Source organism: Branchiostoma floridae, chromosome 2 (genome assembly GCF_000003815.2).
Source record: "Branchiostoma floridae strain S238N-H82 chromosome 2, Bfl_VNyyK, whole genome shotgun sequence".
NCBI lineage: Eukaryota > Metazoa > Chordata > Leptocardii > Amphioxiformes > Branchiostomatidae > Branchiostoma > Branchiostoma floridae.
The window spans coordinates 24812899-24824971 of NC_049980.1; the positions used below are offsets into that span (position 1 = coordinate 24812899).

The following is a 12073-nucleotide window of genomic DNA, read 5'->3' on the forward strand; positions in this document are numbered from 1 at the left end:
AAGCTGCTTCAGGATGTGAAGAGGTGACCATTTTCAGAATACTACCACGGTGACCGAAGCAATGACTGTTTTACAGTCAACAGTCTGAGGGGATTGAATTGTGCCTTATAATCATCAATCCAAATCCTTTCTGACTGTGAAACCGTCGGTCCATGATATGGACCCGAACGGTCCAAATCATGACCCGAATGGTCGACATAATGACAATTCACGCCTTTCACGCCTTCCCTCACATCTCTCTGAGAGGTGTGAGGGAGACTTTTACCTGACATTTCTATCCCCGGGGATGCAATTTTCCCGCGGGAAAGCATGTTTTTTTACACTGTCTTCCCTGGGGTTGAGAGTTTAGACCCGACGGGGTAAGAAATTTACCCTTCGGTATCCCAATCTTGCTCCGCGGGGAGACCTAAAAGATAATCGGGACGCTCCAAAAAGACCGCGGTCAGCTTGCATTTTCCATCAATGATATCTTACGTTGTGAACATTGTAGAATAATTATTTTTATATCACTATACTCAGTACGCCAAGAGCTACGCACTGATATCTCACTCGAAACTACAGCATCAAGTTTGGTTGATTTTCCAAATACCAACTGTTTTTACTGATATAAAATGACCAGTGTTACATTATGATATTTGACAGAAACATAGCAACTGTCTCATTAGCCAAACTAATACTGATAGACAGTCAAAATCGGCCTATGAATCTACTCATACACTGAAATTCTAAATCCAACATGTGGACCCATCTGCTATTGTATCAACATTCTACTATTAAAAAATCATCATATAGATCACTCAACAGATATTTACTTACAAACTCTTACTGAGCATCAAAAAACACACAAGGAAACAACAAAAGCAATTTCACCTTCCTGAGCTCTCGAATACAGCCCACAGCACACCAGTCGAACTCCACAGAGCTCCCGATGCGGTACACGCCTGACCCGATTACCATGATGTAACCGCCAGGGAAGTCCAGGTCGTGGGAGGAGCCGTTGTAGGTCAGGTACAGGTAATTTGTAGAGGCGGGCCATTCTGCAGCCACGGTGTCTATCTGTTTGATGCTTGGTACAACACCGTACTGTTGTCGGGCCTTCCTCACAGCCAGCTCAGTGCTAGGACACAAGAGAAATCAAGGACCATCCTGAGTATGATATTTTCAATATCTGTGTGACTTCTTGCTTGTGACATAAGGGATATATTAGTGCTGTAGCTAAGAACCAGCTTTTGCTTGGTCACTTGTCCTTTAAGTCAATACCGGTTGTGCTTTTGAGAACTTGTAAAAGACCTCACCTTTCAATACAGGCAGCGATCTGCTTGTCACAGTACCCTAGCTGTTTGGCTCTGAGCAGGTTGTCCTTGTCCAGCATATTGGCCTGCGTGGACAAAAAAAATAGAGTTTGAGAAAAGAATAATGTGCATAATGTGCCTAAAAATCATCTTAAGCTGACAAAATATTTCAGAATTTCTTACACTTACATTTCAAGAAGAGAAGACAAATAGATATGCTTTGTACATGTACTGGCGATGTGGACCCCCTTTAAATCTCACCTTCGTGCAGAACTTTTCCATTGTCTGGGCACAGTCCACGATGTTCTTGAACTTGTAGAGGAACCACTTGTCGATGCGAGTCAGGTCGTACAAGCGGTCGATGGTGTAGCCGGCTGCGATGGCCTTGGCCACCACAAAGATCCTCTGGTCTGTGGGACTGACCAGCTCCTGCATGAGAAGATGACATCGTTATTGAATACAGGTACAATGGTGATGAGCTCCATAAAGCCTTACATGGCACAGGAATAAATAAAATTTGCACCACAAGTACATGTGAATTTTGTGGAAAAAGTAGTGACTGCTTTAAAACTGTTCACATCCGAGCAAATATTTTGTGAACTTGCTGGCAGTAGAACTTAACACGTTAAGCCACATATGCTGCACTTGATGTAGACTAGTCTAATTCTGGAATCTTTAAGATATTATTTCATCCTCTGCATATAAAATCTGTTAACACCATGTTGAAAATGCAGTGTCTATAAACATTTAGAACCAGTAGCCTGACCTTGTCTAGATCTGACAGTTCCATCTCTATCTGGCTGTGGTTTGTGTCAAAGCCGAGGCAGTTTTCGTCCATCATACGCAGAGCCTTCTGGAAGGCTTCCTCAAACCGCCTGCCCACAGCCATCACCTCACCAACACTCTTCATGGAGCTACCGATCTGGGGAAAATCAGGTTAGAGGTTATAATTCTGTTATATGATCACTGTTTCTGGCTTAGATCAAAACATACCTCCAAAATCCATTCTTCTCTCTCCCAGAACTCTCCCTGCACAGGTCTCTATCTACTGTCTATAATAATCTAATAGATATTATATTGGAAGCTGAAAGAACATCTTGAGCATAAGCCAGTAAATGATACAAGATACAGGAACATCTATTATATTATTCCCAATTCCCATTAATTTTTATGCACAAATACTGATATGAATTTTAGAAGTGATAATGTGGGTCACTTAAAAATCTTGCGTGTCTTAGTCTCTTACATTCTTGCTGACTCGGTTGAACTTCCTGAGATCCCAGCGTGGGATCTTGACCACACAGTAGTCCAGACTGGGCTCAAAGTTAGCCGTGGTGCAGCCGGTCACAGAGTTCTTCAGCTCAGGGAGGGGGATCCCCAGGGCAAGCTTAGCCGCCACATACGCCAGGGGGTATCCTGTGGCCTTACTGGCCAGGGCGGAGCTTCTGGACAGGCGGGCGTTCACCTCAATGATGTAGAACTAGAAAGAAAGGATTGACAATGGTTACATACTTGGAGATAACAAACCTGAGCATGAAAACCTAACCATTTTTCAACATTGTCTGATGGCTACTATCAAATGTAGTAATCATGCGACTTCAACCTTTACCTCAATCTTATAAGAAGAAAATGTTTTTTTCTTGTTGGACCGGTCCGAAAAAATAAAAACCAGACAGTGACCTGATCCTCTAGACCTGAACCGTACCCGTAATTTGATTTTTTGTACCGGTACCCACGCCTATCTGAGACTAAAAACCTAATCATTTTGCCACATTGTCTGTTGGCTACTATCAAATGTAATAATAAGTGACTTCAACCTTAACTTCAATCTTATGAAAGGCATCAGACCTGTTCGTTCTCGGGGTTGAGTGCATACTGGATGTTACACTCTCCCACCACCCCCAGATGGCGGATGACCTTGATAGCCGTGGTCCTCAGCATGTTGTAGTCCTTGTTGGACAGCGTCTGACTCGGTGCCACCACGATGGACTCTCCAGTATGGATACCCAAAGGGTCAACGTTCTCCATGTTACAAACCTGAAGAAACAACATTAACAGTTACCTTACTATGCTTTTTCTGGACATATCTAAATATATGAAAATACTTCTTTGTCAAACTTCTTTCTGACGAAAATTTTGTCATGGTCAATTCATTTGACATGGACTGGTAAGTCATAAAAGTTTAACAAACATGAAAAAGAAAGCCATAGTCTAACATACACCCTATCATATACTGGTCAAATTGAGCAAAGAACCCACCGTGATGCAGTTGTCGAATCCATCCCTGACTACCTCATACTCCACCTCCTTCCAGCCCTTGAGCGACTTGTCCACCAGGACTTGGTTGGTGTGGGCGAAGGCTGCGGTGGCGAGCTTGGTCAGTTCTGACTTGTTGTTGGCAAACCCTGAACCCAGACCGCCCAAGGCGTAGGCCGCACGCACCATGACAGGGTAACCTAAACGCTCTGCAGCTTCTACAGTCTGGAAATAATAAGGGGAAAATATTCAACTTTTTTTCCAGTTGAATTTCATGCATCAGTGTTCGACTGTTCTGAGAATTCATTATTTGATGCTGAAGTAAAGTGACGAATGTCCATTTCCTCCACATTTTCCATAATCTTTTCACACACTTAAGTTGAAGGTCACTGTAACTTTGCACAACTAACCTGGGCTACAGAGTATGCTGCCTCACTGGGTGCAACAAACTCGTTGATTTCTGCCATCTTCTTGGCAAAGATCTCACGGTCCTCAGTCATCACAATGGACGACACAGGGGTACCGAGGACCTTCACGTTGTACTTTTCCAGCACGCCCTGCTTGGTCAGCTCCACGCCACAATTCAGGGCTGTCTGTCCACCGAAGGTCAGCAGAATTCCATCGGGACGTTCGCTCTTGATGACCTAGTTTTTAATGAAAGTCTTTGATCAGCACTCACAACCTCACAGGTCTGCTTCAAGAGGACTTCTATCATGCACAGAACCAAGATTTCAACAACAGCTCACTTTTTATCATACCTATTCTGACATGGAATCAAGAAATGACCTGAGATTGAGAAGGACTGATAGGACTTGTCTGCTTACCTGAGTGACGTAGTCAGGTTTGATGGGCAGGAAGTAGACCTTGTCAGCAAGGCCCTTGGATGTCTGAACTGTTGCAATATTTGGGTTAATCAGCACAGTCTGGATACCTTCTTCCTTCAATGCCTTGATGGCCTGAAAAAGGTGGCAACAATGATCATAAGAATAGTGATGAATTGCTGCTAAACAGTACATTATTGCAAGTAACCTGAATTATACATGGCTATATTGCACCATTCGTAATACTTATTACACTCAACAGTTATGGACAGCACAACTTACGATGCTACAGTGACTGGACTCTAAGAAGAGTAGTGAGTAGTGATGTATCACTAATGGAGATCGAAATAAACCAAACCTAACCAGACTAATAGTAGCTAATATCAGAATGAGCGATGACACTAACCTGAGATCCAGAGTAGTCGAACTCCCCAGCCTGACCAATAGACAGACCCCCTGAGCCCAGGATCAGCACCTTGCTGGGGCGTGACTCTGGCACAGACGGCGGCACCTTGTACTCAAGATGGTCAACCAGACGATCCTTCACACAAGGGCTGTAGGAGGAAGATGTCTTAAAATGATCTGTGTCTTGATCAGGCTACATCTGAGTCGGATTTTCATCTAGTCCTTGAGATTTCCATATTCTATTTCTTTTCAGTTCCACAATTTTAAAGAAGCTTTTGAAAGTTTCACCCATAGTTTTTGAGGTTCATACAATAATACAGGTTAATTAATAAATGCTTCTGTGTGCAGTACAGATGCAAGACCCCTACCCTGCCTGCCCCATGCCTTTCTTGTGTGTTCTGACCACATCCAAGAAGACATCAAACAGTGACTCAAGGTCCTGCGGTCCGGCCATGTTCTCTGGGTGGAACTGGACACTGTAGAACGGCTTAGTGTTGTGGACAATGCCCTGCACAACACAAGATGGGGATAGATCAAATTACAGATAAATACCAAGAATAATAAGAAATAGCAACACAACATTATTCAATACAGGAATTTTTGGAAGAGAAGTAAAATCTGTTAACAACTTTAGGGAATTAAGGAAGACTGATTACAATGATTTACATAGAATTTATACCTTCATGATCACATTCAAATGTACCCTTTTACAGCCTTGTTAAGGTAGGCAGGCTATTTTATTTTCACTGCAAAAGTTTTAAAACAACCTTGTACCTCATTGGTCTTGTCATTGGCATTGGTGAAAAGAATGGACCAGTCCTGCGGCAGGTTGGAGGCGTCCACAGCAAACCCGTGGTTCTGGGAGGTGATGTAACACCGCTCCGTACCGGAATGGATGCACGGCTGGTTGTGACCACGGTTGCCATACCTTTGCAGTAACAGAAATAATGGTTATATTGTAAGGCAAATAGTGGAAAGGGACAGTGAAGGAAACATGTGGAGCAAATAATGTAAAATGTTGTACATGTAAAAGATTTGAGAAGAACACAACGACATGTAGCTTCTTAAACATACATATGAGTCAACCACTTCTTCACAATGAGCACAAAATGACTGATTTTAACAACATAAACAGCATGTCATATAATGTTCAGCAAGAGTCATCACATGTACAGTTCTGTTGAGGAGAATAGGAAACAAAAGGAGCCTGTTCTTACTTCATCTTGTATGTTTTGGCACCAATAGCGATGGACAGAAGCTGGTGCCCCAGGCAGATGCCAAACACAGGTTTGGGGTTGGGTTCGTTCAGGACGCGCTGGATGTTCTGTATGGTCTTGGTAGCCATGGATGGGTCGCCAGGACCGTTACTGAGGAACAGGCCATCATACTCTGAAGAAAAAGAGAACATTTAAGCACTTTAACTCTACTATACAGTACAAGTATAGATGTCATTTATAAAAAAATGATTTAAGATACAGTACTGTACATCCTTTATAAACAAAGTTCTCTCCTTCTTAGGACTTCTTATCACTCCTACAATATAATAATTGCCAAGTAAGAAAACAACACAGCAAAATGGCAATGCTAAGTGCACTTAAGATAATCTGTAAATCCCATTCTACATCTATGTCAGTATGTGCTTATTATCTGATATCAGTCCCCCAAACGTACCATCACTGTTGAACTGGTAGTCCCAGGGAACAACCTTGGCCTTGGCTCCCCGTCTGCAGAGACAGCGCAGCTGGTTGAACTTCAGCCCACAGTCCACCACAATGATCTTCACATCACCCTTGGGGTTGTACTCCTGAGGCTCCTGATGAAATAAAGGTTGTTTTGAAAGATTTATCAGTTCCGTGTGTAGAGCTTCAGCAAGGTACAAAAACTTCTGTACTATCTACATCACATCCACTTCTCTGGTCCTTATCTTTGAAACTCTTCACTTCATTTTCAAAATGATTGCTTGAGTTTCTCTCTAAGAATTTTATATGTCAAAACTCTTTCAGAAAAATAATCTTTATGGATGCACGACAATACTGGATATATTACATCTTTTGTACTTAACACTTAAAAGTGGGACCTACTTTGTAGGACACTTCAGCAACCAGGTTTCTCAGGTTGGGGTCTTCAAACGGGACATCCTGACCACCAACCACAACCTTCCCCAGCATGGTCCCCTTCTCACGGATCTTCTTGGTCAGGGCACGGGTGTCAATACCTGTTAACAGCACACACAAATGTTCCTGGGCATGTCCATATACTTTTCACCGGTATATGAATGAAGAATACTCCACAAATGTTCCTTAGAAAGGCATTATCTCAACCAATCTCTTTGTGATCATATTTATTCTACGTTCATCAATCAACAAGTATTATATATGTGATTTCACTAGTTATAAATATAGATCTACTAACATAAAAATTTAAGCACAAATCTCTGCCGGTAATTTAGTACCTTCAATAGCAGGAATGTCGTATTCTTTCAGCCAGTCCGACAGGGACTTCCGGGCGCTGAAGTGGCTGTACTGCTGAGAGTACTCCCCAACAATGAGAGCCGACACGTGGATCTTTGCCGACTCAAACCACCTGCGGATCCCGTACTCGTCCTCCCCACCCTCGGGAATGCCGTAGTTGCCGATGAGCGGGTAGGTCAGGACCAGGATCTGGGAGCGGTAGGACGGGTCCGTGAGGGATTCTGGGTACCCCACCATTCCAGTCTGGAACACTAGGAGTAGGAAGGAAAGGGAGAGTCAGCCACCTTCTTCACCCGTTCATATACTGTGTAATACATGGCCTGTCGCTCAATATTGACCGCAGTAAAACCCTGGGTAAAACCGTCACTTAGTCAATGTCTAATTGTGCTTCAGGACTGAGGTAATACCATAACTTGTTACAAATTGTTGCTTATCTATCTTAGGCCACAGCAAGTAAATGTTATGGATGACACAGTCTGCAGACCACAAATCTAATGCGCAAAGACCAGATCTGATTCCTCACTTTCCAAGGTATATCACTGCCTGAAGTCTTTCAATCCTGTATTTCAGCAGTGCATAGAGTCACATTGGTGTGGTAGCCTAGTAGCATTATTTCAAAAGAACTAAACTCAAGGCTACCAAATTAGACACTGTGACAGTAAGGACTTTTACATATTAAAGAAGGATGTAAAGGCGACAAGAAGTGGTTAGAATTTGACGCTCTCACCGCCAAGGCCTGTGTTCGATTCCCAGTGTGGGACCAATGCAAGAAAGTAGTAGAAACAGAAAGAAACGACATCGGGACACCCGGGATTCGAACCCGCGCCGAAACCAGGCCGCCAGATCACAACCTCAGCTGCGCTAACCACTACGCTACAAAGGGCTGACCAGCCCATTACATTGGCGTGGTTGTTTGGCGCTACTTAATCCCCCCACTGTTACACTTACACTGTGACAATATGTCGAAGGTGAGGGCCCCTGACTTGTAAACATTCCACCACTTTTCAGGCACAAATACATTCTGGACATTGTTACACAAATAAAAACAATGATCAGGACAAAACTGTTTGCGTCTCATGGGCCTTTTACCTTGGACATATTACCTACAATTCCTGTTGTTGCACATGCTAATTGAATGTGCAAAAGGGCTTGCTTGAGGGGAGCAAAATTTTTATCTCTACATTTTTTTCTTTCCAAAATCTGGTAAAAATCAATGCATACGGATGTCATCCGTAAGATCTACTTGGTGTGTACGAAAAGCTGGAAATTTGGGAAAGGGGAGCAGAGGCCAAAATCATTCATGGATTATATATTCTTTATTTGGCCTTATTCAATTTAAAAAAGACTGAATCAATGTATTATTACACAACAAAACACACTTGGGATTCAAAACGATAGGAATATTAACCTTTAATAGATTCAACCACATGGCCAGGGAACCTTCCGCCAAAAATTATAACACAGTGCAGTGACCATAACAGCTACTGTAGTTGAGACCAAAATATTCGTTCTGGTGAATACACATCAATGTAAAGACAACAAATGAAAATGTCCTCGAATGGATCAACAAATTCCATATCAAGATATGTTGTCAAAGTGATAATGTCTGTTTACATCAGATCTAAAAACTGATCAGTCAAAGACAAAAACAGCTGCAAACACAGAGTTGAAATGGACACACAACAGACATGCGATTGTGAAGGGGGGAGGGCAGAAGCTTACCGACTTCCCCGGCAATGCTTTTCTGTGCTCCAAACAGCCGCCCTTCGTAGACAGCCCCATCCTCGAGATGCAGAACGGCAGATTGCTGCGACATCTTGTGTAAATACTGGCAGGTTTTTTCAACCAGAGGCAAGTTCACCGATCGTCGTCGAAGCTCTCCTCGATTTCCCGCGAAAATTTGGATAGCCCGCGCGCGCGCTGTTTTCAAAAACAATGCCCGGGCTCAGGAGAACAAATCGCCACCGAAATCTCACCAATTGGCCCCAGATATCTTCCAATGGTAGATTAGTGAGCCTTGCATACACTTGTAGCGCTGGATGATGTTAAAGTCAGAAAATAAAGCAAAAGTTGAAGAGATTAGCAGAGTTTAGGAGAAGACGAATCAACCAGGCTGTCCGCCATTGAATGTCAGATGCATGTGCGGCGCCACAGAATTTATAGGGTAGGGCTCACTTACGTCATCGAACTCTCAGACCAATCAGCACACAGATATTTGGCAGAAACCATTATAATTATAGGGAAATATATTGTTATGAAAAATAAGTAAGTTGACTAGTTGTAATCATGAGCTATAAATGGGAATAAAATCATTTGAATATTAAGAAATCTATGACTTTTTAATCAATTTAACAGATTTTTCTCTCCTCCATATTGTTATTAATAAATATACTTTGATATTTTACCCCTGAAAATCATTCAGTGTACTTCCGGTTTACGGTGTCGTATCTGGAAATCGAACACGTTTTCCTTTTTCCCTTTCCGTGACTCAGAGAAGTCGGACATATGCTAAATGTGATCAATTAGTGACGATGATTTCGGGGAAAACTGAAATATTTTATAAGCCGTCATTGGGGAACATTTCAAGGAAACGTTGTAGCAAATAGTGTGACTTAAAAAACCTCCCCGATTCGGAGTTAAAAGCATTTTGAAGTGGATTTGTGCAACTGCCCCCCTCCCATTCATACACGTGTGGACAAGTATCTCGTACGATTCAACGAATTTCAAGAAAAAATGGGACGTGTGCGACATAGAAACGCCAACCGAGGTGGCATGAAGAACAACAAGAAGATGAAGACCAAACGTCGGAGTAAGGACGTCGATCAGGTCCACGATGACTTGAAACCAGAAAAGGCTTCTGCATTGATGAATCAAGATGTCGACCTCGATATGCCTGGATCAGCCCAGCATTACTGCCTTCACTGTGCTCGGTATTTCATTGACTCCCATGCTCTTAAGGAGCACTTCAAGTCGAAGGGACACAAGAGGAGACTCAAAGAACTGAAGACGGAGCCGTACACACAGAAGGAAGCAGAGGCAGCGGCAGGAATGGGGAGCTACCGCCCGCCTAAAACTGTGGAACATGTTCCTTTTGTCACAGAAACGATGGACGAGAAAGAAGATTGAGGAGACTTTAGTGGCATGAACATGGCTTTCTGTGACTAGCATATCGGCTATCTCCATGCACCAGTTGAAATTTTCATGATGATCAAGAAGTTACAATGTACTTGTCTTTCTGGCATCGGCCTTTCGATAAATTCCTGAGATAGCAAGGGAGGGAGAGCCTCTCTCACCATGCTTTGTAATACTAATACTCAACGACGTTGGTGGACTATATATTGTTCATCCATATATGAGTTATCAAGTAGAAAGTTGGCCAGACAAGGCCACAGATACCAGCAATTTCTTGTCTGGAAAATACCTCTATTGTTGATGTGATTTTGTCTTCCGTTGTCATCAATGATTCAATGCATTCATTGTGTTACGTATTACATGACATGCCAAATGATTTAGATGTATGATGGGTTGATATGAAAATCATTTCATAACCTCAGAATTATTTTATTAATGAATATGTTCTCAGTTATTAAATACCAATAGACATGTGTTCCTGTTTGTATTTGAGATTGGTAACTTGCTTACCAAAAATGACTTGTGTTGCACCTTGTAGTTGTACATTGCAAGCGATGTAACAGATCATCTGTCACTGTTTTGAACAGTGATCTGCAGTATCAAAACTTGGCAGAAATTGACATTTGTTCTAAGAATACCTGATAAATTCCTCTCCAGAGAGGTTTTTGGTCATCTCTACTTTATCAATGTGAAAATAAAGCTAAGTAAATGTAAATTATACAATGTAAATTTGTGTAACAGCTTCTGACTACATGTACACTCATGCATATCCTTTCCTAGAATGCTATCTGAAAAAGAGCATGCATAAGTCAAAGCTAGTAAAGACAAACAGCACAAACAGCAATCAGTACAATTTCATTTTATTTACATACTACATACTATATGTATCTTTATCAAGTCGTCAAGACATTGCTCTATTTGATTGAAATGCTATCTTGGAAAACCCAATGTAAAACAGACCTCTGTAGGTACTAGGTAGCAAACAAGTAAATCATAATTACTATACTAGTGACTAATAACGACATCACATTACTCAAACTGGAGAGCAACAATCACAGATCCTTGTTTATACAGTACATGTAATGTCCAATTCAGGAAGATGGCTGATGACAAAAATGCCAACCAGTGTGTGGGTAAGTGGGATATACTAATGATAATTCAGTCTGAACTTTTCCTGGGCCTAGTAGACAAAGGGATACTCATCACATTTATATTTCATGATTAAAATAAGCCTCTTAAGTTTCAGGGATTTATTTGAAAACATGGTACATTTGTAGGAAGACATGCTGACTAATTCTTGTGCCTTACCATTCTACATACAGTATAAATATATAAGCAAACGCAAAGAGAAACCGCAACAGGGGAACCCCTCTGCCTTCATATGTCCAAACTGTGGCCGCGACTGCCATGCCAGGATCGGTCTACAGAGCCACAGTAGACGCTGTCAACCACCGTGACCTGATACAGAGCGCTACCATCATCTGGAAAGATGGAAGGATGCCTACTACTTTCATAAATATGCAAATTTAACAAATTATTAAATTGATATAACATGACCTTTAAAATGGACATATAAACTTTGATGACCTTCCACCAAGATAAAGACCACGGATATTAGGATTGCACCATATTTTCACATACATCCAGACTCGTAAACAGTGATTCCATGTACATTGTTTTACCATCTAATCAACAG

General features: G+C 41.9%; 2 protein-coding genes across 3 annotated transcripts in view; one reads left to right on the forward strand and one right to left on the reverse strand.

Moving 5' to 3' along the window:
• Nucleotides 1–9393, reverse strand: part of LOC118409817 (CAD protein-like) — a 47281-nt gene extending 37888 nt beyond the window's left edge. For both annotated transcript variants that reach the window (XM_035811138.1, XM_035811137.1), the window contains exons 1-17: nt 8968–9393; nt 7227–7496; nt 6856–6989; nt 6446–6587; nt 5992–6163; nt 5549–5702; nt 5143–5282; nt 4776–4923; nt 4373–4504; nt 3959–4192; nt 3552–3773; nt 3141–3329; nt 2539–2772; nt 2059–2214; nt 1554–1721; nt 1296–1378; nt 871–1117 (exon numbers count right to left, since the gene is read on the reverse strand). In XM_035811138.1, the coding sequence (XP_035667031.1) occupies nt 871–1117; nt 1296–1378; nt 1554–1721; nt 2059–2214; nt 2539–2772; nt 3141–3329; nt 3552–3773; nt 3959–4192; nt 4373–4504; nt 4776–4923; nt 5143–5282; nt 5549–5702; nt 5992–6163; nt 6446–6587; nt 6856–6989; nt 7227–7496; nt 8968–9061 (2919 nt within the window). In that variant the 5' untranslated portion in view covers nt 9062–9393. The remainder of the gene's footprint in view (nt 1–870; nt 1118–1295; nt 1379–1553; nt 1722–2058; nt 2215–2538; nt 2773–3140; nt 3330–3551; nt 3774–3958; nt 4193–4372; nt 4505–4775; nt 4924–5142; nt 5283–5548; nt 5703–5991; nt 6164–6445; nt 6588–6855; nt 6990–7226; nt 7497–8967) is intronic.
• Nucleotides 9394–9697: 304 nt separating this feature from the next.
• LOC118409983 (zinc finger protein 593-like) lies at nt 9698–11217 on the forward strand. Its single transcript, XM_035811413.1, has one exon. It carries the CDS (start codon nt 9979–9981, stop codon nt 10369–10371), a length of 393 nt encoding a protein of 130 aa, XP_035667306.1. The 5' UTR covers nt 9698–9978; the 3' UTR covers nt 10372–11217.
• The last annotated feature ends 856 nt before the right edge of the window (nt 11218–12073 follow it).

Coding starts and splice junctions, on each gene's coding strand:
- LOC118409983 (XM_035811413.1), top strand. CDS start 9,979: ATGGGACGTGTGCGACATAGAAACGCCAACCGAGGTGGCATGAAGAAC.